The 26,293-nt window shown below is 35.9% G+C and overlaps 1 protein-coding gene across 2 annotated transcripts in view; it reads left to right on the top strand.

The window, feature by feature from the left end:
• The first annotated feature begins 622 nt into the window (after positions 1–622).
• Positions 623–26,293, top strand: part of LOC108041553 — a 51,493-nt gene continuing 25,822 nt past the window's right edge. The window contains exons 1-2 of one of the 2 annotated variants that reach the window (XM_044457462.1): positions 623–843; positions 912–1,287. In XM_044457462.1, the coding sequence (XP_044313397.1) occupies positions 923–1,287 (365 nt within the window). In that variant the 5' untranslated portion in view covers positions 623–843; positions 912–922. The remainder of the gene's footprint in view (positions 844–911; positions 1,288–26,293) is intronic. The other variant, XM_044457461.1, reaches the window with a different exon arrangement.

The raw sequence follows: 26,293 nt of genomic DNA, 5'->3' as shown, positions 1-26,293 counted from the left end.
GGCAGCTATAGGATATAGTCGGCCGATCCCGGCCGTTCCGACATATATACTGCGTGCAAAGGAAAGAAGGGTGTGTGCAAAGTTTCAATAGCTTTAAAACTGAGAGACTAGTTTGCGTAGAAACAGACAGACAGACGGACAGACGGACATGGCTATATCAACTCAGGAGGTGATCCTGATCAAGAATATATATACTTTATAGGGTCGGAGATGTCTCCTTCACTGCGTTGCACCCTTTTGACCAAAATTATAATACCCTTTGCAAGGGTATAAAAACAGAACATTAAAAGATGCACAAAACCACACATCTTCACCCACGACCTTTATCTTAGCTTGGCAAACCTTAATGACCAGGTCGTTCATGTCAAGGAAGCAGATTTTAGAAAAAATATTTTTTATTGTTAGAAATGTTTGACACCAAATTCGCTCCAGCTTTGAAATGACACATTATTTTTATTTTCTATCCATTTGCTAGAGCTCTCAGTGTATCATAATTAAATAGAAAACTCTGTATTGGTACTTGACAGATAGCGGTCCCTCATCAAAAACGTCGAGAGGCGGATTAAAACTTGATAAGATAATTAGCTGTCAATCGTTGCGAGTTGAATCTATCCAACAAAAAAGAAGCAAACTAACAGACTCTGCATCGCAAATACATGAAATATGACTTACTAGCTGAATACGCCTCAAAAATCGACGTCTCCGTGTATTGCGTGCTTTATTCAAAAAATTAGACAACTCGCTGTCGTCTATTAAAAAAGTATATACCCACAAAGTTAATAATAGTACAATTCAATATTACCATAACTAAATGACTATATTTATTTTCGGCGTTTTTCTCAAGTAAGCAAGATCATATTCAGCACCAGTCACGCTTATAAAGTGAGTACCGCTCCCTTGCTACTTTTCAGACGATAGCGAAATGTGTAGCATTGTGTTTGATGCAGAGGTGGTTGTTCCACCCAGTCACCTGAACGTGGCCTTTTTTGAGGAAGTGCTTGAGACAGCACTGCGAACCGCAAGAGTCCAATTGCTGGCCATACATATTCGAATGGGCAGCAGCACTGGGGAAAACTATTGCAGTCAAATATATCGAGCGAAAGTATCGTTCAAGCGTCCCGACCATCCGGAGCAGCAGATGGTGTTTATTGTGAAGAGCATTCCTCGTCAAGATTCAGTGGAGTTTATTGAGGATCTAGAAGTGTACCTAAAGGAGAAGATCACGTACACCGAAGTTCTTCCTCGACTAGAGCTGATGATGCAATGCAAGCGGCGCTTTGGACCCAAGTAAGTGAAAATTAGGAAAATAAAAGGATCGTTGTTTAGTGACTGAGGAAATGTCTATCCACGGTTCGAGACTAGGTTTTTATACCCGTTACTCGTAGAGTAAAAGGGTATATTGTATTTGTGCAAAAGTTTGTTTCAAAATGGTGCCACGCCCCTCTGACGCCCACAAGCCACAAGCTGTGGCCACAGTTTTGATGCTATTATGAAAATTTTAATTAATATGTATTTGTTTCGTCAATATCTATCGATTGGCCTAATAAAAGTTTGCCACGCCCACTCTAACGCCCAAAAACCCATTAAACGCTTAAGCCTGGCTAGCGCCTACATTTCCGCCTTTCATGGCGCCATCTAACGGATGACTTTGGAACAGTCGGCCAAGGTGCTAATTCGAGCGGCGAAAAACATACAAGAAGGCATATTTATCTTAAGTTGTTTAGCTGAGTAACGGATATCTAATGGTCGAGGCACTCGACTATAGCGTTCTCTCTTGTTTGCTTATAAAAATGATTTTATCTTAAACTTGTGAATGAACTGTACGTAACTGGTAAGAGGAAGCGTTATCTACTCTATAAAGTATGTTTATATTCTGCATCAGGATCAATAGCCTAGTGCACAAGGCCATGTTCATCTGCCTGTCCTGTATGAAGTATGATATCGAAAAATACAAACATTAGATTTGGGATTGAGGATTTAGATTGGAGTTATGCCTACAAAGCGAAATTTTATTTCAAAAGTGAACCACGCCAAAAAATTCTGTATAGAAATGGAAAAACAAGTTTTTGAGCAGTTACAATTATTTGATCACAGTTAACAGCACATATTAACAAACACATTTTTTCTTGTTTTTGTACCCTTGCAGAGGGTATTATAATTTAAGTCAAAAGTTTGCAACGCAGTGGAGGAGACATTTCGGACCCTATAAAGTATATATATTCTTGACCAGCATCACCAGGAGAGTCGATGTAGCCATGTCCGTCCGTCTGTCCGCCCGTCCGTCTGCCCGTCCGTCTGCCGTCCGTCCGCTTCTACGCAAACTCGTCTCTCAGTTGTAAACCTATCTGCTTGAAACTTTCCAAAAAGTTGTCTTCCTATTGCAGGTTGTATATATGTCGGAACGAGGATCCGGCAACTAGCTCCCATAGAAACAATCGGAAAACAAAAAATCAAAAAAATTATAACTTTTTTGGTATACCCTTGCAGAGGTTATTATAATTTCAGTCAAAAATTTTTGAAACGCAGTGAAGGAGACATTTCCGACCCTATAAAGTATATATGCTTGATCAGCATCATCAGGAGAGTCGATATGGCCATGTCCGTCTGTCCGTCCATCTTTCCCAAAAGTTGTCTTTCTATTGCAGGTAGTATATAAGTCGGAACGAGCCGGATCGGGCGACTATATCATATAGCTCCCATAGGAACAATTCGAAAAAAAATTCAAAAAAAATATAACTTTATTGTTTTTAATTATTTTTTTTTGTTCTTTGGGGTTTGGTATTATTTAAATATTATTGAAATACGATTTCAATTAAATAAAAATCGGACAACAATATTATATAGCTGCCACTGAAACGATAGCAAAATGCAGCGCAAAATCTACATAGCTTTGTTGTAATAGTTGTTTTAGTAATATAGGCATAGAAATCGAAATGTAGTAGATTTGTAACAACTGCAAGGGTATATAAACATCGGCGTGCCGTGTTCCCTCCAGGCAACCTACTGTGGAAAACACTAGCAGAGAGAATAGATTTGCAATTCTGACCGATACAGAAACTGAATCGGAAAAGAATCGGAAAGCCAAAGCCGCCTCCAATTTTTATACGAGTAAAAGCTTCTAACTCCCTCGTGAATTCTATATTGGAATTTATAGGGAATGAGAACTTCTACGTTTTTCATCCCATCTACAAGCTGCAGTACTTACTTCACCGCAGAGTCCCTGTCGAGGAGCCGCATAAGCGCAATGGCCCGGTATAATGCCCAAATTGCGAAGAATTTGGACACACGAAATTGTACTGCAAGCTTCGCCCCGTATGTGTAGCTTGCGGCGAGCCCTATGGCTCTGCCAAATGCAAATTAAACAAAGACGACCCCAGCAGCAAAAAAATATGGAAACTGTGGACGTAACCACATGGTAAACTATAAAGGTTGTTCGGTTTATAAGGAGCTGAAAAGCCAAATCCAACACAAAGTGTCTCGGTCCCAGACAGCACTATTAATACCTTCGACAACGTCCCCTGACGTCTTCTTTTCAACTGCAGGGAAATCTTCATTTGGTAGTTCATAAGTAAGAAGAACGTAAGCTTTGCGAGCCTTCCAAAATCCAACCTTGGCGGCACTACCTTCAATGATGAAATATCACCTCCTACCAACCTATTGAGCAGACAGCTACCAAAATGGAAATACGTACCCTGCAACAAAGTATGTAAGAAATCAAGAAATTTATGGAGACGACCATGCGAAATCAAGATATATTGATTCAGTTGCTCCATAACATTTTATCAAAATAATCAATGGCTTCCCTGCTTAAGGAATGTACCGAAAATAAACTGCACACTTTTTAGCGAAAATTTCTCGAAGAGCGATCTTTCGACCGTGCTGGGAAATGTACCGTTTGCAAGCTTCATAAATTCTACGTTGTTTACATACTCTATTTTTTTGTGACTATCCATCCTTTAGTTTCGTCAATGCCCCAAATCTAAGAGCAAGTTCGCAAAAATATTATGCACAATTACTGCACCGAAAAAGGTGTGTCGTTCAGACAATTAGCTACACGCTATAAAGTTAGTGTTAATAGTGTTAAAAACATTATAATAAAGTTTGGGGGGGGGGTTGAATTTTTTGATAAAAAAAAGTATTGGCCTTAATACACAAACATAATGAAATGTCTGTTCGAGATTTGGCAAAAAAAAGCACAAACAAGTTGAAGAATGGTACAAAAAATAATACGGCGTCATAACTTAAAAACATATAAAAAACAAAAAGTTTCAAAAAAAAAATTGCGGCAAATACGAGGGCAGTCGGATAAGTACTTAGCCTTACTGCCCGATGGCGTCACTATCGCAAGAGAAATTTACTATCGTGTAATACAAACGTCTACTGTCGATTTCAATCGAATCGGACTCGTAGTTTTGTTTTGCGAGTGGAATCGGACGTGTCCGCGGATTTTAGAAAAATGTTTTGGAAGGAAAATCGCGCAGCGAAATCAAAGAGCGCTTGGATGCTGTGTGCGGTGACTCTTCTCCTTCGATGGCGACCGTCAAAAATTGGTTTAACGAGTCTTAACGTGGTCGCACGTCGGATTTTGATGAGCCACGTACAGGTGCCCCGAAAACGGCTACCACGGAGGATAACGTGACAAAAACCCACGATCTCGTATTGGCAGACCGCCGATTGATGATACGCGAGATAGCTGAGATAGTAGGCATGTCAAAAGACCGCGTGGGTGATATCCTGCATGAAATTTTGGGCATGAGAAAGCTGTCGGCGCAATGTGTGCCGCGTTTGCTCACCGGCCCCATTTGGCGAAGAAAAAAGTGTTCTTCCATCATGACAACGCACCGGCTCACACTTCCGCCCCCGCCAAGGCCAAATTGATCGAATTGGGCTACGAACTGCTACCCCATCCACCATATTCTCCAGATTTGGACCTGTGTTACTTCTTTTTGTTTCAAAACTTGAAAAAGTCACTCGCTGGACAGAAATTTTCGTCGAATGAGGAGGTCGTCGCCGCCACAGAGGCCTATTTTGCAGACCTCGAGAAAACGTATTTTTCAGACGGGTTAAAGAAGTTGGAGTATCGGATGGAGCATTTTTGATTTTTCGGCATCCTTTTTATAAAGTTACCCGCCATTATTTTTTTAAATTTTCGTAGTGAATGTTTCTATTTTCACTGTCAAGAAGAAGAACTCAGAGTTGCACCGAAAAAACATCACCTAACTATCGCATAAAAAAGTTCGTCGGATGGGGAACTAACTGGGAATTATCGGAACGTCAAAACCTTAAGGACCTTCCGTACAACGGATGGTAGATGGTGGATGGCATTGGTGTCCAAAATTCACTGCGAAAAATTTGGCGAGAAGGTACTGATATAGCAGGCCATTTGCACCTGTGGTTTAAGAACCAACTCTTTCTTCACGAAAGGAACAATAAACGCTGATGTTTATATGAGAGAGTGCTTAAAAAAGCGTCTGATACCATTTCATAAGAAACAATACTATATTTTGGCCTGATCTAGCGTCAGCACACTATGCTCGTTCCACCATAGCGTTGTTTGACTCAAAAGACACAAATTTTGCATTAAAAGAGGAGAACCCACCAAATTGCCCAGAACTTCGCCCAATAGAAAGATATTGGGCAATAGTGCAACGCAATTTACGAAAGGATGACAGAACCTCAAAAAACGGGCAGGACATGAAGAAAAACTGGATACGTGCAACCAAAATGGTTCAAAAGAGTGTGTGCAGTGAGCGGTGTTAAACAAAAAATTTGATCAAAAATAAAAGGCGCAACATTTCTGTAATATTTTTTTGAAATTAAATTTTAATAATTAAACATTAATAAAAAATAGTCAAATCGAAATAAAAACATTAAAGTTATACTTGAAACAAAGTGTGCAGTTTCTTTTCGGCACACTCCTATAGCACTGTGGAATGCTAACGGAGTTCCACGGAACAAACTTGAGGTACCTCAATTTATTAATGATAACGAAATCGACGTCATGCTCCTTTCTGAAACACACCTTACAAACAAATATAATTTCCAAAAAAGTTGGTACTTGTTCTACAGTACCAGTCATCCTGACGGAAAAGCACTTGGAGGCATCGGAATTTTTATCAGAAAACGCATAAAGCATCACTTCCACAATGAGTTCGCAACGTAATATTTTCAAGCCACTTCTATAAATCTACAAAAGGAGATTCAAAATATAACTCTAGCGGCTGTCCTCCCCATTTCACAATAACCTAAGCACAGTTTATGGACTACTTCAATACCCTAGGCAAACACTCCAAAGCAGCAGGAGACTATAACGCCAAGCAACTTAACAATGCCATTACGCAGTTACGCAAAACATCCCACGCACTCTGATCAGCGCCAGTTCATTGTCAGACCCATCATCGGACCACTTGCCTGTGTCTTAGTCTTAGTCTTAGTCTACACCTGCGGCCAGAAACCAAAGACAATCCTTCCAAAATAACATCAAAAAGAACGAACTGGATAAACTTTAAAAAGTTCGTAAGCTCGCACATTGAGCTAAACCCACGGCTGAACAACGTAGAAGACATAAACAGCTTAACCAACATATTCGAGTCCGTTTTGGCCTCAGCGGATCGAGTCTCAACACCCCAAAGAAAAAACACAACGTACAGGGTGGCCCACGAAAGATTTGTGTTTTAAAATCGCTATAAAAAATACCGAGTATATATTTTCAAAAATTTTTGTATACCCGTTACTCGTAGAGTAAAAGGGTATATTGTATTCGTGCAAAAGTATGTATCAGGTAGAAGGAAGCGTTTCCGACCCTATAAAGTATATATATTCTTGTTCAGGATCACTAGCCGAGTCGATCTAGCCATATCAGTCTGTCCGTCTGTCTGTCTGTCCGTATGAACGCTGAGATCTCGGAAACTATAAAAGCTAGAAGATTGGCATTCTGCATGTAGATTTTAGGAGTTCGTACGCAGCGCAAGTTTGTTTTAAAATGGTGCCACGCCCCCTCTGACGCCCACAAGCCACAAGCTGTGGCCACAGTTTTGATGCTATTATGAAAATTTTAATTGATATGTATTTGTTTCGTCAATACCTATCGATTGGCTTAATAAAAGTTTGCCACGCCCACTCTAACGCCCAAAAACCCATTAAACGTTTAAGCCTGGCTAGCGCCTACATTTCCGTCTTTCATGGCCCGTGGTACCAATGTCTTGGGGTAGAAGGCGCAATACAATAGCGCCATCTAACGGATGACTTTGGAACAGCTGGCCAAGGTGCTCAACAGAGTCAACGTGCATTTTGGTTTGAAAGACCCCGTTGCAAATGAACGGCCTCCACGTGGTGTTCCCTGGGTACCGATTTTAATTCGAGCGGCGAAAAACATACAAGAAGGCAGGGTATCTAATAGGCGAGGCACTCGACTATAGCGTTCTCTCTTGTTTTTATTGGATAGCCTCAACATTGTGGTATGCATGAAACATATGGCTGCCTCGGTTGGCTTCACAGTAGCCCATTCGGTCGACCAAATTTTACATGCAATTTATATATATATAAGTGCACATTTATTATTTTATATTTCAAAGCTTTATCAATTTCACAATAGGACGCCAATTTTGAATTACCGGTGTGCAAACAAGTAAAATATTGTATAAGCAAATCGATAGTAGTATCGATAAGCAACTAAAATGCGATAAGTGGCGGTTCTAATTCGAGAATAAAAAAAAATAGGGCGATCAAATCAAAATAGTTTTCAGCCCTATTTCGGGCTTTTACGGGCCTATTTCGGGTTTTTACGGTCTGGGCCTTTTTGCTAAGGCCCGGGCCCGCACGAAGCCAGCACGAATCTTAATTTTAGGGTCCGGGCCCGCTCCGTTCCTGTGTAAGCCGAAAAAACGCCCGGTTCATGCCCACATCTACTTCCGACATTCCCACGAGCGGACGACTTACTATGCCTACGTTTGCTGACGATACTGCAATCCTTAGTCGATCAAAATGTTAACAAAAAGCACCAGCGCAACTAGCAGATCACCTAGTTGTTGTTGAAAAATGGCTGGCCGACTGGCGAATAAAGGTCAATGAGGAAAAGTGTAAGCGCGTTACAATTACAGCAAACAGACGAGATTGCCCTCCGCTTACATTAAACAATACTGTGCTGCCTCAAACAAACGATGTAACGTACCTCGACAGACGACTCACTTGGCACTTGGACTGGCTTATAAACTCCCGCTCTCCTCTTAGTCCGGACAACAAGATACTTCTCTACAACTCAGTCCTAAAACCAATCTGGACATATGGCTCTCAGTTGTCGGGGAGCTCCAGTAACAGCAGCGTAGAAATTATGCAGAGAGCTCGGTCGAAGATCAGAACGTGGTACGTTCGGAACTATAACATTCAGAGAGATCTGAATATACTCCCCGTCAGAGATGAAATATCGCAAACCATAGAAAGATACTACAATAAACTGTCACCACACTCAAACCACCTCGCAAGAGCCCTAATCTTTTTGTTAATCTCTTTAAGAGAAGTTTCAAAAATTAAACCAAAGTTATAAAAAAAAGGTAAAAACAGACAAGTTCATTGGTCTATTAAAGGAGGAATGACACATTCAAAGTCTAGTTTTCATTGTTAAATTATAAGAGTTCGCACGAGCGCAAGAGATATAGGAATATTATAAGTTCGCCGCATAAATATTGTGCCAAGACCATAAAAGCTGTTAAAAATGTACTCTGATAGATTTAATACTGTCGCAAAAGGAAATTTCCCGCCTCTTCAAGTCATAAACGTAATTCTAATAGTCGAAAACAGCAAAACAACAAATTGAATTGAATTGTATCAAGTAAAGTAGATGCCAACTTGATTCCTTCCGCCATATGCGCAATAAATTCCACCGAAAAAATAATCAAACTAATTGAACAATTTTGGAAATTTGATAGTTTGGATTTTAAAAAGAAAGCATCGATCCCAAAAAGAGTATCAATATGCACTGATAAACAAACAAGAAAGGAAGCCAACTTCGGCAGGCCGAATCGACCACATTTCGATTTATATGCCTATATTAGTTACCGAGAACAGCTGATCTGAACAGCTGTGGCTCAGCACAACAGCGTTAAGCCTAGTACTTAGATCGACAAACGAGTACGCTAGCGTAAAAACTTTTTTTTTTAGTCCGGGGAAAAAAATAATAGTAAGATCAATTTTGTGCCCATGAAGCTAGTATTAATCGTTTTATGAGCGGAAGAGAGTCAAGATTTGAGATTATAGGGAAAAATCTATTATTGTCAGAACACAATACTCTGAAAGGCTCATGCAAAGCATAGTTAGATCTACAATGATTTAATAGTAGGGGAATATAATTTCTAGTTAATCGACTAGGCACAGAAAAGTTTAACCGACTTACCAAGTCGGGGGAGTCAATACCACCATGTATAAGGTTATAAATAAAGATAGTACCAAGCATCGTTCTACGGTTGGCTAGGGATGGTAAATTAATCAAATGAAGTCTACTAGAATAAGAAGGTAAGATAAGATTTGCATCTCAGTTTAGGCGCCGTAAAGCAAAAAGAAGAAAGTTTTTTTGTACTGATTCAATACGACCAATATGTATTCCGTATTACGGACTCCAGACGGGAGACCCATACTCCAGAATCGGACGGACTAACGAAATAAATAAAGATTTAGTTAAATAAGGATCATCGAATTCTTTTGACCACCTTTTAATAAATCCAAGCACTTCTCTGTCTTTATTAACCATGGACGAAATGTGGTTTGAAAATTTTAGTTTAGGGTCCAAGAGAACGCCAAGATCGTTTACAAGAGTTATTCTATCTAAAGATCTGCCACTTAATGTGTAAGTCGCGTACATCGGATTGACCCGATAAAAAGTCATTAGCTTGCACTTGGATGCGTTTAAATTTAGTAAATTATCTCGGCATCAGTTTTGAAAATTATTTAGTTCGGATTGCAAGTCTAAATGGCACAACTCTTCTGCAGGCACAACTTAACATCATCTGCGTACATAAGTACGCGAGAATGACTTATAATTGAGGGAAGATCGTTAATAAATAATGTAAAAAGTAACGGACCCAGATGGCTCCCTTGTGGGACTACGAAGGTAACACGGAGAATTTCAGAAATTGTATTTTTAAAAAGGACCTTTTGTGACCTGCCATTCAGATAACTTGAAATCCATTTAAGCAGATCAACTGGATAAGGTCAAGTTTTTGAATAAGAAGTAAGTGGTTGGAGTCAATTGTGGAGTCAAATGCTTTACTAAAGTCAGTGTAAATGACGTCTGTTTGAAAACTACTATTGAAGCCTTTTATCACAAATGTAGTAGCTCTAGAAGGTTTGTGATTGTGGATCTACGTTTAATAAATCCGTATTGACACGGAGAAATGATTGATCTGCAAAGGTGCTGCAAATGAGGAGTAATCATTTTTTCAAAAAGCTTAGGAATAGCTGACAACTTAGAAATACCTCTGTAGTTACTGGCTTCTAACTTGTTACCTTTTTTAAATAGAGGAATAACAAATGATTCTTTCCGAATGTTTGGGAATTGGGAGGTTTCTAGAGATAAGGTAAACAACTTGTGAAGAGGTTTGCACAGGGCCTTACCGCAATACCTAAGCACGCACCCAGGAATACCATCGGGCCCTGGCGAATAAACAGGCTTAATACGAAGAAGATCCAAAAAAAGAGAGCTTTCTGTTAAGAATAAGGCTGTGATGAATAATCTAAAGTAGAGTAAGTCGTTTGAAAAAATTGGGCAAATAAATCGGCTATTGCCTGATCTGTGGTTGCCGTCATGTTTTCGAACGACAGCGAGGAAGGAAAAGAATTAGATTTATGCTTGGTGTTAACGAAATTATAAAACTTTCGGGTCCTGCGAGAACTGGACCTTACAACGGTTTAAGTAACTATTATAACACTGAGCATTAAGCACGGTAAATCTTGACCGAGCACTTAAATATCTGGTAAAAACAGATTGAGAACCGTTATTTTTGTATTTCCTAAAAAGTCTGGACTTTACATTTCTTAAGTGTGTCAACTCTTTGCTAAACCAAGGTGATTTATTGGAAATTGACGGATAGTACCACGGAACACAGGAATTAAAAAATGAGTTTATTGCAGTGTAAAAAACATTAACTGCATCGGACATATTATTGCGAAAACAATGTATTCGTTTGGATTTTTTCTGATTTTTCTTCAATAACTCTACCCGTATCAAATGAAAGTTCGATTGTTGGGTGATATGGATCTCTGGACAGAAACACACCTTCAGGATTTGATACAAAACACAAATCAAGTAGGCGACCTAATGAATTTCGAACATGGTTTACTTGAGAAAGAGATATGTCAAGCAGGCCATCATTAAAATCATGCTGTGCTATAGGTAGTAAGACATTCGATCCATCCTCAGTGGACCAAGTAACTCCAGGTATATTAAAATCAGCTAGAACTACCAACTGATCCCTATCGGAAAGCTTATTTGCAACGGACTTAATAACGGAAAGGTGATTTAAATAATCAGGAAGTTCAGACAACGGCGGAATATATGAGCAAGTTATGTATATAAAGTTACCAGGAAGCGATAACTTTACACAAATAAATTCAATACCATCAAAAAATAACTCCTCAGACGGGAAGTTTGAATCATCTCCAATTAAGACTCCACCACCGTCTAGAGGTACGGTCATACCTATATATTGTGTACTTACCTGGAAAAACTTCGGAGTTAAAGATCTCCGGCTTTAACCAGGTTTCTTTGAACACAATAATATGAGATGCAAAGGAAAGGCTATCGGAATACAATTTAGTGAGTTTGCTACGGAAACCTCTTGCATTCTGATAGGAAAGAAGGAGGTTAGAAGTTAGTTTTTTGAAATTGGTACACTGGTTTGGCCTCTACTAGGAATTTTACTCCCACGGGCCCCTTCTTCTTTATCTTAGCCTCGAACTCTTTTACAACCATATTATCCGGCCAAAAGTCGCCCGAGCATATGGCTTCAAAAAGCTCGTTAGGGACAGTTATCTTGAAAGATGAAATGTCCCTAGCATAAGAAAAACTTAAACTTTTCCACCTTTACACTATTACAATCGGCTTTAGTTTTGTCTTTTATATAAGACAATACATCAGAAGATGTTTGATCAGGGGAAAGCCGAGAAACGAAAATTTGTTTCTTTAGTGAACCACTGAAAGGGTTAATAACTGTTAAATTTAAATTGTATTGTTTTGTAATTTCTTTGTACAGCAGCAGACTTGTCTTGCCAAGGTAGTTGATAATATCTTTTAAAGGCTCTTTACCGCAATTACGATTTTTTAATTTTAACTGCTTGTAAACAAACCCAGCTGATTGACAGTACGACCGTAGAACGCTTAATTCTGATGAACTCTCGAAAAGGCAGTCACACTGGAAAGATTAAAATTCGTACGCAGGCGAACTCGTTTTTCGATCTGAGTATTAGGCTTAAAGCACTAAAAAGTTGCACAGTGTTATGAAACGAACTCCAAACAGTATGGAACAACAAACATGATTATCCTAAGACGATAAGACGATAGACGATCGCATAAAGGCGATTCAAATTCAAGTTCACATTTACGATTGAAAGATTCCAGTCACCAAGTTACTATATATCTTTGTTGGGGAATCGGAACGAGCATACCGCGCACATTTACAAAAACTACCAGGTTTCTGTTTGATCACCCTTCTCGCAATCCTCTCGAGTTGTAAATGCCTGGACTAAACCAAGATGAGAAGACATCCACATTTGTTGAGTTCTAGTTGAGTTCTTTAGGTAAATAACATAAGATTCTTATAATACACTTATCTATGGCCTTATCAACGGTCTCCCGCGAGGCAACCCTTTATGGAGTGTGAGAACTATATTTATTGTCAGGCTCAAGTGGCCTGTACTTAAGATTACAATTTTTTGGCACTGCACCCTTGTAAGTTTTAAGTTATAGATCGTTATTTACAGCTCTATTTTGATTTACATATTGACATGAACAGAGCTCGTAAAGTCTTAAACTTATGGCAATAAGTGTTCTTCTTGAACATGTTATTTATATGAATTCATATTCAGAGTGTCTGAACATTACATTACCTTACATTTTTTTAATTTTCTTATTGTTCCTTTTTCTTTAAGTAACAATGCTTTCCGGTATGGCAATTCCTTGCAATTGCCGTTTTACATTTATTTTTCTTACAAAATATACAAATAGAATAACAATCATTATTATTACTGGTCTTGGTGAAATTGTAGTTCTTTTAATTCAAGCTTGTGAGCTTTGAAATAATTTAGTTCATTTTTTAAGCGATTTATTTCGTCAGTATGATTAATAATTGGTGAGTCTAATTGGTTCCAAACAATCTTGGGTATTTCGCTAATGTCTCCTATAAATGACAAAGAAAACGTTCCCTGATCTTCTGTTTCTATACTGTGGTGAGCTATTAGGATCTTATCTTAACTCGAGCAGTGCAGTCCGACCTTATTGTTAAAATCCCTTGTTCCGGCAAATCTACTATTTCTAAGCTTGTGGTGCCGCATTGTACTCTAGCCTTTGTATTATCCTTAACTTTAAAGAGCCAACTACTTTTTCTTTCTAACTCTATCCAATATGACTTGCTCTCGACAATATTATTTGCAATTCACAGCTGCCATCGCTAGCACTACTCCAACGCCAACTTCCTTCACATTATTTTTATTAGATTGCCAACTTTGGCACCTACTGAGGGTAGATTCTTTCACAAGTTGATATGCATCAATCTCGAAGTTATAAACTAAATATTCATCATCGACGTGTACCATTATCATGTGCTCTTCAATACTAACCGTTATTGGAACAACTCTAAATAATGATGATGCATGTCGACCAAACAATAGTATCTTTGCATTTAATATAAGCCTTTTATAAACAAAAAAGCCCCTAGCTGTTAATTAAGTATAAACTTCGATAAGTTCTGTGCCAGTTCTTTTCACTGTCAAAAATTTTTGATAACCTGTCTTTTATTTTCGAAATCTCACTTTTTAACTGACTGGGCTTCAAAATGTTAGTATTAAATCGACCATGATTAATATCTTTTAGTAAGCTTACGACTCCAGATTGTATTTTTTCGCATTCATCTATTATGTTAGTTAATTGTTTGGTTATCATAAAGAACTTGATAGACTCCTTGTACACATAGTATGATTCTTGTAGTGTAGCCGTCATATTCTCAATTTTCGTTTGCATTCCCTTAAAATTAACATTGTCCTCATCAGATGTTCCTTTTAAAATGTTTGAAACAAACTTCAAGTTTCTTACTAAGCTAATTCAGACTGTGCTGATTGCCTAATAACTTTTTCATATTGTTTTCCATTTAAATCCTGTCGTCCTCATTCATTATTCCATAAATACAAATGAAGCTCACTTATTTCTAGCCCTACTTTGAGCCATGAAAAGTTTGTTATTTTCTTTTAAGTCCAACATTTTCTTTTCAGTATTATCTAAAACTAAAAGGCATTGGTCTTCGAAACTATGAAGTTTATCGCAAATTAATTTCATTTTCGGTACCAAATCTTTACCCTTTTTTAGCATATCAAAATAGGCGTCCATATTATAAAAAATAATTAGATTTCAAGAAGAGGCAACTATTTCAACGTTCCCCATTGGATCTTAATATTTTGCCGAACTCTTATTTCTTTTTTCTATTGTATACTTCGTTTTTTCCACTTTGGGTAATGCGTTAGAAAATTGACAACTTAATATAAATAACAACATGGCCATTAGATAAGGACTTTCCCTCTTCCATTTGTGCCTCTGCTGAAGAGTATGAAAATACTCCTCTTTCCACTTCACCCAGAAATCTCTTTTTATCTTTTGAATTAACTTCCACCTATCTAGATTTCCAATTTTTTCATCTGTCATTGGCTCAACTAAATCTAATGGTGGTCTACCAATCAAAAAATTACCTGGAGTAATATATAAATGTCTTGAGTTCAAACATGCCTCTATTTGACACAAGAGCGTCGACATTTCTTCATATGTTGGGCTGTTGTCCCCGATTACCCTCTTAAGATGATATTTCATGGATTTTACTCCAGCTTCCCAGAAATGTCAATCAATTTTATCTTTTTCAAGTTGCGCAGCAATCATAATATTTTCCTGGATTGCTTTAACTACAACTTGATCCAATTTTTAGAAGTTCCTACAAAATTTGTTCCGTTATCAGAATATATGTTGGCACATTTACCTCGTCTAGCAATAAATCTTCTAAGTGCTGCTAAAAATGCATCAGAAGTTAAATCACTGACCATTTCTAAATGTATGGCTTTGGTAGCAATATATCCTTTGTAGGTCTTTTGCCCACGAGTATTTGACGTTATAAGGACCTGCATATCTATTCCAGTGTTCAAGAAAGGGTATGTCATCGTGACTCTATATTGAGGCAGACTTCCTATTATTTGCTGAGCTGTTTTTTGTCTGTACCTTGCGCACTTGACGCATCCTCTTAAATAGCCCGAAAATCCAATACTTTTTTTGGATATATTTTCGCATCAAGTTTATGCCTTATGAGCATTTTTGATTATCAACTCTGATATGTGGCATTTGTCTAATATTATTGGATGTTTAACATCAAATTCGGTGGCGGAAATCTTCCCCCACTCGAAGGATTCCATCCGTGTCTAAAAACGGATTTAAAGACAAAATTCTGTTATTCTGTTATTTTTGGCCAAGGAGCCCATCGATTTTAAGAACTCCTGTTTGTAGAGTTTGAGCGCATAAATCTGCTCCAATAATAATGTCAACCCGGCCTGGTTTATTAAAATCAGGGCCAACTAAATGATACCTTCCCCATTTCGACTTGTCAACATTAACGGTGTTGATTGAAGGAGCCTTCATTAATTTTGGCAATATAATGGCTTCGACCTTTAAAATTGGTTTAAAATTCTCACTTTTAATTTGAAGATTTACTTTGTGCTTTGATATGCACTTTCCTGTGGATGATACCCCACTATTCTCTGTTAGAGATAGAATTTTTGTAATTTCAGAAACTGCGCAGATTCTTCTGAAATAATTGTGCTTTGTGACCCACGGTCAATCAAAGCTCTTACTGTTTCAAATTCTCCATTCGAAGATTTTATTTGAGCACGCGCTGTAGCTAACAGCACTTGTTCCGACGTCATGCACGTGTTCACTTTTTCATGGTATGGTGATTTCTTTTGCACAGCTGGTGCATTTGTTATTATGGGTGTGTTTTAGGCATTTAAAACACAAAAATTCCTTTTTTACTTTATCCATTCTTTCAGATGGATTCAAAGCCCTAAATTTGTGACATTGAAATATTATGTGTCCCATACCTTTGAAAATGGGACAATTATTAGTAGTTACTAAATATATGTTTGTAACAGGTTTTTCTTCCTGAACTGAGTTTATTGAATTTAATCGTTGCTCCAAAAAATCCATGACGTCGGATAATAATTAAATTTCCTTGTTTTTCTTAACATGGCTCTCATATAACTGCAGAGCCTCTTTATTCAATTTTCTAATAATAATATGTGCAAAGATACTGTCAACCTCTTCGGATAGCTGTGCCTTCAATTTCATCATGTGAATTGACTCATTTATATTGTCAATAAATATTCTTAACTGGTTTACTGAGTCTACATTTAAATTTTGTAGGTCAAGAAGGCCTATTTTCTGATCAATTAAAGATCAGAAAATATTTATTATATCATTTCGTCGTCCAACTTTTTTTTCCAATTAAAATTTATTTTATCTATTCTGATTGGAAAAGTTTTATTTTTTCAATTATCTATGGCTACCAATGTTTCATTTAAGTCATTTAGTTTTTAGTTGTTCTATGTATTTCGAAAATTTGCAGGCAGTTTTTGGACTCTGCTCTGAGTTTGAAGCCTTTGGACCCGGCCCGTATGATACACCGGCCCGTATGATACATCCATATCGGCACCAGAAATCTTTTGCTTCTGCCCAGAACATGAAGCCTTCTGTCCTTGTTGCTCATTGAAACCTAAGCCCATTTCATTTTGACTATTCTGTTTATTCGAATTTTTCGACATATTTCCATCATAGCTGTATATTGGTTTTTCCTAAAATAGTCATGATCATCTACACCAATTATTTATGCATTCCGCTGTCAACAAACCAAATTCTTTTGCTTGCTCACTACAGAAAATTGTAAATTTTTCTAATTCCATAAATATTTTAGTAATTTCTACTTGCCTTTTTATACCCTTGCAGAGGGTATTATAATTTTGGTCAAAAGTGTGCAACGCAGTGAAGGAGACATCTCCGACCTTATAAAGCATATATATTCTTGATCAGGATCACCTCCTGAGTTGATATAAGCATGTCCGTCTGTCTGTCCGTCTGTCTGTTTCTACGCGAACTAGTTTCAGTTTTAAGGATATCGAATTGAACCTTTGCAAACACCCTTCTTTCCTTTGCACGCAGTATATAAGTCGGAACGGCCATATAACTGAACGATCGGAAATGCCATAACTTGTGTGTTTGTTAAGGGGGTCTTCTAGTTAGAGGCTTGAATTTCGAGCGTTTTTTAACAATTAATAAAAAAAAAAGCAATAGATATTTTTACTATCCGTTTTTTATCATTTGTTACTATATATCTTTGTTGGGGAATCGGAACGAGCATACCGCGCACATTTACAAAAACTACCAGGTTTCTGTTTGATCACCCTTCTCGCAATCCTCTCGAGTTGTAAATGCCTGGACTAAACCAAGATGAGAAGACATCCACATTTGTTGAGTTCTAGTTGAGTTCTTTAGGTAAATAACATAAGATTCTTATAATACACTTATCTATGGCCTTATCAACGGTCTCCCGCGAGGCAACCCTTTATGGAGTGTGAGAACTATATTTATTGTCAGGCTCAAGTGGCCTGTACTTAAGATTACAATTTTTTGGCACTGCACCCTTGTAAGTTTTAAGTTATAGATCATTATTTACAGCTCTATTTTGATTTACATATTGACATGAACAGAGCTCGTAAAGTCTTAAACTTATGGCAATAAGTGTTCTTCTTGAACATGTTATTTATATGAATTCATATTCAGAGTGTCTGAACATTACATTACCTTACATTTTTTTAATTTTCTTATTGTTCCTTTTTCTTTAAGTAACAATGCTTTCCGGTATGGCAATTCCTTGCAATTGCCGTTTTACATTTATTTTTCTTACAAAATATACAAATAGAATAACAATCATTATTATTACTGGTCTTGGTGAAATTGTAGTTCTTTTAATTCAAGCTTGTGAGCTTTGAAATAATTTAGTTCATTTTTTAAGCGATTTATTTCTTCAGTATGATTAATAATTGGTGAGTCTAATTGGTTCCAAACAATCTTGGGTATTTCGCTAATGTCTCCTATAAATGACAAAGAAAACGTTCCCTGATCTTCTGTTTCTATACTGTGGTGAGCTATTAGGATCTTATCTTAACTCGAGCAGTGCAGTCCGACCTTATTGTTAAAATCCCTTGTTCCGGCAAATCTACTATTTCTAAGCTTGTGGTGCCGCATTGTACTCTAGCCTTTGTATTATCCTTAACTTTAAAGAGCCAACTACTTTTTCTTTCTAACTCTATCCAATATGACTTGCTCTCGACAATATTATTTGCAATTCACAGCTGCCATCGCTAGCACTACTCCAACGCCAACTTCCTTCACATTATTTTTATTAGATTGCCAACTTTGGCACTTACTGAGGGTAGATTCTTTCACAAGTTGATATGCATCAATCTCGAAGTTATAAACTAAATATTCATCATCGACGTGTACCATTATCATGTGCTCTTCAATACTAACCGTTATTGGAACAACTCTAAATAATGATGATGGATGTCGACCAAACAAAGGTATCTTTGCATTTATTACAAGCCTTCGATCAACAAATAAGCCCCTAGCTGTTAGTAGAGTTTAAACTTCTTTAAGTTTTGTGCCAGTTCTTTTCCCTGGCAAACGTAATTTTCTGATAAACTGTCTTTTATTTTCGAAATCTCACTTTTTAACTGACTGGGCTTCAAAATGTTAGTATTAAGTCGACCATGATTAATGTCTATTAGTAAGCTTATGATACCAGATTTTATTTTTTCGCATTCATCTATAATGTTAGTTAATTGTTTGGTTATCATAAAGAAGTTGATAGACTCCTTGTACATATAGTATGATTCTTGTAATGTAGCCGTCATATTCTCAATTTTCGTTTGCATTCCCTTAAAATTAACATTGTCCTCATCAGATGTTCCTTTTAAAATGTTTGAAACAAACTTCAAGTTTCTTACTAAGCTAATTCAGACTGTGCTGATTGCCTAATAACTTTTTCATATTGTTTTCCATTTAAATCCTGTCGTCCTCATTCATTATTCCATAAATACAAATGAAGCTCACTTATTTCTAGCCCTACTTTGAGCCATGAAAAGTTTGTTATTTTCTTTTAAGTCCAACATTTTCTTTTCAGTATTATCTAAAACTAAAAGGCATTGGTCTTCGAAACTATGAAGTTTATCGCAAATTAATTTCATTTTCGGTACCAAATCTTTACCCTTTTTTAGCATATCAAAATAGGCGTCCATATTATAAAAAATAATTAGATTTCAAGAAGAGGCAACTATTTCAACGTTCCCCATTGGATCTTAATATTTTGCCGAACTCTTATTTCTTTTTTCTATTGTATACTTCGTTTTTTCCACTTTGGGTAATGCGTTAGAAAATTGACAACTTAATATAAATAACAACATGGCCATTAGATAAGGACTTTCCCTCTTCCATTTGTGCCTCTGCTGAAGAGTATGAAAATACTCCTCTTTCCACTTCACCCAGAAATCTCTTTTTATCTTTTGAATTAACTTCCACCTATCTAGATTTCCAATTTTTTCATCTGTCATTGGCTCAACTAAATCTAATGGTGGTCTACCAATCAAAAAATTACCTGGAGTAATATATAAATGTCTTGAGTTCAAACATGCCTCTATTTGACACAAGAGCGTCGACATTTCTTCATATGTTGGGCTGTTGTCCCCGATTACCCTCTTAAGATGATATTTCATGGATTTTACTCCAGCTTCCCAGAAATGTCAATCAATTTTATCTTTTTCAAGTTGCGCAGCAATCATAATATTTTCCTGGATTGCTTTAACTACAACTTGATCCAATTTTTAGAAGTTCCTACAAAATTTGTTCCGTTATCAGAATATATGTTGGCACATTTACCTCGTCTAGCAATAAATCTTCTAAGTGCTGCTAAAAATGCATCAGAACTTAAATCACTGACCATTTCTAAATGTATGGCTTTGGTAGCAATATATCCTTTGTAGGTCTTTTGCCCATGAGTATTTGACGTTATAAGGACCTGCATATCTATTCCAGTGTTCAAGAAAGGGTATGTCATCGTGACTCTATATTGAGGCAGACTTCCTATTATTTGCTGAGCTGTTTTTTGTCTGTACCTTGCGCACTTGACGCATCCTCTTAAATAGCCCGAAAATCCAATACTTTTTTTGGATATATTTTCGCATCAAGTTTATGCCTTATGAGCATTTTTGATTATCAACTCTGATATGTGGCATTTGTCTAATATTATTGGATGTTTAACATCAAATTCGGTGGCGGAAATCTTCCCCCACTCGAAGGATTCCATCCGTGTCTAAAAACGGATTTAAAGACAAAATTCTGTTATTCTGTTATTTTTGGCCAAGGAGCCAATCGATTTTAAGAACTCCTGTTTGTAGAGTTTGAGCGCATAAATCTGCTCCAATAATAATGTCAACCCGGCCTGGTTTATTAAAATCAGGGCCAACTAAATGATACCTTCCCCATTTCGACTTGTCAACATTAACGGTGTTGATTGAAGGAGCCTTCATTAATTTTGGCAATATAATGGCTTCGACCTTTAAAATTGGTTTAAAATTCTCACTTTTAATTTGAAGATTTACTTTGTGCTTTGATATGCACTTTCCTGTGGATGATACCCCACTATTCTCTGTTAGAGATAGAATTTTTTGTAATTTCAGAAACTGCGCAGATTCTTCTGAAATAATTGTGCTTTGTGACCCACGGTCAATCAAAGCTCTTACTGTTTCAAATTCTCCATTCGAAGATTTTATTTGAGCACGCGCTGTAGCTAACAGCACTTGTTCCGACGTCATGCACGTGTTCACTTTTTCATGGTATGGTGATTTCTTTTGCACAGCTGGTGCATTTGTTATTATGGGTGTGTTTTAGGCATTTAAAACACAAAAATTCCTTTTTTACTTTATCCATTCTTTCAGATGGATTCAAAGCCCTAAATTTGTGACATTGAAATATTATGTGTCCCATACCTTTGAAAATGGGACAATTATTAGTAGTTACTAAATATATGTTTGTAACAGGTTTTTCTTCCTGAACTGAGTTTATTGAATTTAATCGTTGCTCCAAAAAATCCATGACGTCGGATAATAATTAAATTTCCTTGTTTTTCTTAACATGGCTCTCATATAACTGCAGAGCCTCTTTATTCAATTTTCTAATAATAATATGTGCAAAGATACTGTCAACCTCTTCGGATAGCTGTGCCTTCAATTTCATCATGTGAATTGACTCATTTATATTGTCAATAAATATTCTTAACTGCTTTACTGAGTCTACATTTAAATTTTGTAGGTCAAGAAGGCCTATTTTCTGATCAATTAAAGATCAGAAAATATTTATTATATCATTTCGTCGTCCAACTTTTTTTTCCAATTAAAATTTATTTTATCTATTCTGATTGGAAAAGTTTTATTTTTTCAATTATCTATGGCTACCAATGTTTCATTTAAGTCATTTAGTTTTTAGTTGTTCTATGTATTTCGAAAATTTGCAGGCAGTTTTTGGACTCTGCTCTGAGTTTGAAGCCTTTGGACCCGGCCCGTATGATACACCGGCCCGTATGATACATCCATATCGGCACCAGAAATCTTTTGCTTCTGCCCAGAACATGAAGCCTTCTGTCCTTGTTGCTCATTGAAACCTAAGCCCATTTAATTTTGACTATTCTGTTTATTCGAATTTTTCGACATATTTCCATCATAGCTGTATATTGGTTTTTCCTAAAATAGTCATGATCATCTACACCAATTATTTATGCATTCCGCTGTCAACAAACCAAATTCTTTTGCTTGCTCACTACAGAAAATTGTAAATTTTTCTAATTCCATAAATATTTTAGTAATTTCTACTTGCCTTTTTATACCCTTGCAGAGGGTATTATAATTTTGGTCAAAAGTGTGCAACGCAGTGAAGGAGACATCTCCGACCTTATAAAGCATATAAATTATGTTTTTCGGTTCGGAATATATTAAAAAAAAGCGATTTTTATTTTAATATATAGCGGAGTCTTTATTGGTAAAGTTCTTTCAAGTTAGATCCCCAATCTTAAACTGATTTTACAAAATGCATTATTCTTATAACTATGGCTTCTACCGGTGACAGCGCGCGAGCAGCGAAAGTGGACTTTGATTAGATAATTTTGATTGGTCAAAACTGTGGCCTGATGGGTTGGTTTCTAGGCTGCATCTTTTGTTTAATTAATTTGGATTGGCCAAAGCTTTTATGCTGACAAATGGGTTCTCAGGCTGGACCCTTTGTTTAAAGGTCTGAATATTGTTTATGTCTGCCGTCGTCGATAAAGGCGTGTGAAGTGTTTATAATTCGGATGCCGCCGATCGAAGGCGTGGGAAAGATTTATGTCTGAGGGGTTAAATGTTTATGTTGGATTGATTTGAATAACTGTAATAGTAGGCTCTGGACTTATGTTATTGACAATTGTTAAATGTTTATGTCGGATTGATTTGAATAACTGCAATAGTAGGCTCTGGGCTTATGTTATTGACAATTGGAATAATGGGTATCTCTGGATATACAGGTTGTATGTTGGGTTTGGTAGCTAGGGTATTTGCGTATACGTCACTCGCCCCTCCTTTAGAAGATTCAACATCCTTGTTGAATTTAAACAAAATTTCTTTTTTGTTGGCTAGGCGCCTATAGGTAAATATGATGTAAGTTGTGATGCTTAAAAGTATAATTATTAATATCGTAAAAACAACCCACTTATAGATTGATTCTTGTTTTTGTTGATGGGTAATAGAATTTTTAAGTTTTAACAATCGTATTGGTTCATATAAAGTAACATTAGTGCTGGATAATATAATTTTATATTCATTTATATTCTTTGAAGTTGTAAATTTTATATCTCTTATTTCTAAGGAGCATTGACTTAATTGTATTAGATTGTTACCCTGAATTGTTTTGTTGAACATTTCGCAATCTTGCTTAATTTGTGTTTCACTTAAATTATAAGTAATAATGATGTTAGGTTCAATGTATTTTACAGATTCATTTTCTGATACAAAAGTGTGTTGACATTTTGCTAATTGATTAGTAAGGATTTGAGAGATACATTGATCCATGATTATAAATTTTTGGTCTAATATAGTTGTTAATGAATTTGGTGAATTTTCCAAGTAAAATACCTTTTTTTCGTCGTTTATAAAATATTCATAATTGTCATTAATGTCAATTTGTCGTCCGATATTATCTGGGTATTTTATAATTCTATATTTTTGTGTTTCTTTAAATGAAGTGGGTATATGGGCTAGAATAAAAGTGTCTTTAGTTTGACTGCTTAACCAAGCTGAAGTTTTGATTGATAGTAATTTTTCTTCGTTTATGTTCTCTAATTCTTCATGTTTTAATATTTTAGGATTAAATATTCCTACTCTTGTTAATTGTAAACTCATTTGTAAATCCTCAATGTATTCTAGAAATATATTTAGGGAGTATCTAAAAATGTGCAAAGCATCTTCCTCTTCTTCATCTCTTACGAGTCTGTTTATATGTTTGGATTGCTCATTTATTATTTGAATTATGTCATTAAATTCTTTGTTTTCAATTATTTTTTCCTGTAAGTTTTCTAGCTTATCTTCCAACTCCTTTTTATCATCTTCAGTTAATGTTCCAAATAGATATTTGTAAGCTATTCCTACAAAGTTGATTAATCCCCGTTTTTGTCTTTGTGACGAAGTAATTCCCTTGATTTCATGTTTTAATTGTTTCAATGTTAAAGCAATGTCCGGTACGTGTTTAAATTGGTTTTCGTATTTTATAAAATCTTGATATGTTTCAAATATTTTAGTTTGATTTATTTTAATCATATGGTGTTCATAATTTAGAGGTATTTTTATAGTCCCTGTGTTCAGAAGTAAATAACCGTTGTTCGAAGTAATGGGTGTAATGCTAATTTGTTGTGCTGTTATCAATGGTATTTTCGTCCATGTCAGTATCATGATCAATTTCAGTATCAGAGTTAGTACTGTCAGTCTCCCTGGAATGATGAGAAAGATTATGCATTTTAGCTTTTTTGAATTTACTTCTGTGTTTTATTACTTTATGACCCCTATTAGTTTCTTGCCAGTGCTTTTCATCTTTTTGTTCTAATGCTCCTGTCTTTTTGAATGGGTTTACTAATTTAGCTTTTCGTTTCATTTCTTTTTCAACTTTAGTATATTCCAAATCTATTTCATGTTCCTCGCGGTTTTTATTAATTTTATCTATCTTGTATTCTTTCCGTTTTTGTATATTTTTGTTCGGTTTTATGCCATAAAGAAATATTTCGGCAGGAGTTTTACCTGTGGCATCATGGGTTATTTCATGATTATAAACGTATGTTGCTTTTTCTATATTCATTAATTTATCTTCTGCGTCTGTAAGTGTATTGATAATTCTAAGCTTTTCATTCATTGTTTTATGGACCCTTTCTATGTCGGCTATACCATTCTTGCTAGTTGTTATTTCAATATTGATATTTTCCTTTTTTAACCAATTTTGTAATGATTTAGATATTAGGCCAGGATCTTGATCCATTTTAATTGTTTTTGGTTTACCTATCATACTAAAAATTTTTAGAAGAGCTTTTTTACTTTCAATCCAATCTGTCGTTTTGGTTTCAATAATAGAAATGAATTTTGAATGAATGTCGATACATGTTAAAAATTTACGTTGGTCAATAAAATAATAGTCTATAACATATTTATCGCGAATATTTTTGGTTTCTGGAGTTTTTTCAAAAGGAAGAGCAACTTTTCTGTGCTCTGCTTTGCATAAATTACAAATTTCACATTTATTAATAATGTTTTGAATAAGTTTTTGTGCGTCTGGGAAATAGTATTTAGTTTTAAAATCGTCATACGTTTTTTTTATACCTTGATGTATTGTCTTTTCATGTATTTCTAATATTTTCTCGTGAAAGTCTGCATATGTGGGCAAGTTGGGAAGTATAACTGAAGTTTTCATTAATTTCGTTCCAGTATTTGGTTTAATTAATTTCATATAGGCTCGTTGAAAAATAGCAAAGTCTTCGTCATTATTAATGTACATAACAAAATTGTGTCCACATATAAATTTTATAATTATGTCTTTTGCCAATATTTCAGTCATGTCACTGTAAATTATTTTATTAATAGTTTTATTAAAGTAGTGAGTAAGTTCGTTAGTGTCTTGATTTCCCTTTTCAAATATAAGTTGGTGATTAAAAACGTTAACTGGTCGTTCGGTAATTTGTATGCAATCACCGTTATCTTCTTGTGCACTATGCACCGTTGCTGCAGTAGTATCTAAATCGTCTTCATTTTGAAATACTTCTTCAATTTTGTTATCTTTAGTTTCTTTCTTTGTAATCCTTGACAAAGCATCTGCTACGTAATTCTCTTTTCCTTTAATGTACTTTATTTCATAGTCAAACTCTCTAAGTTTTATTTTCCAACGTTGTAATTTCATATTAGGTTCTTTTATGTTATGTAACCAAACAAGCGGTTTATGGTCAGAGCATATTTTAAAACTTCTTCCGAAGAGATAGGGGCGGAAATACTTAGTCGCCCATACAATAGCTAATAATTCTTTTTCAATAGCTGCATAATTTAACTCATGTTCATTTAATGTTCTACTGGCAAAACAAATGGGTTTGCCTTCTTGGGATAGAACTGCACCTAATGCATAATTGCTTGCATCTGTAGTTAAATCGAACTTCTTTTCAAAATCTGGATAAATGAGAATTGGATCGTTACTTATTAAAGTTTTTAATTTTTCAAACGCTTCATTGTAATTAGGATCGCTTATATTTATTTTTGATCCTTTCTTTAAGCAAAGAGTCATTGGTTTTGCAATTTTTGCGAAGTCTTTTATAAATTTTCGATAAAATCCACAAAGGCCTAAAAATGATTTTATTTGTTTTGGAGAGTTTGGAATTTTAAAATCTTGAATAGCTTG

The sequence above is a fragment of the Drosophila rhopaloa genome, unplaced genomic scaffold (assembly GCF_018152115.1).
Source record: "Drosophila rhopaloa isolate 14029-0021.01 unplaced genomic scaffold, ASM1815211v1 contig_158, whole genome shotgun sequence".
Lineage (NCBI taxonomy): Eukaryota > Metazoa > Arthropoda > Insecta > Diptera > Drosophilidae > Drosophila > Drosophila rhopaloa.
The sequence above is the reverse complement of the archived record's forward strand: the minus strand, read 5'-3'. Positions and strand labels throughout refer to the sequence as shown.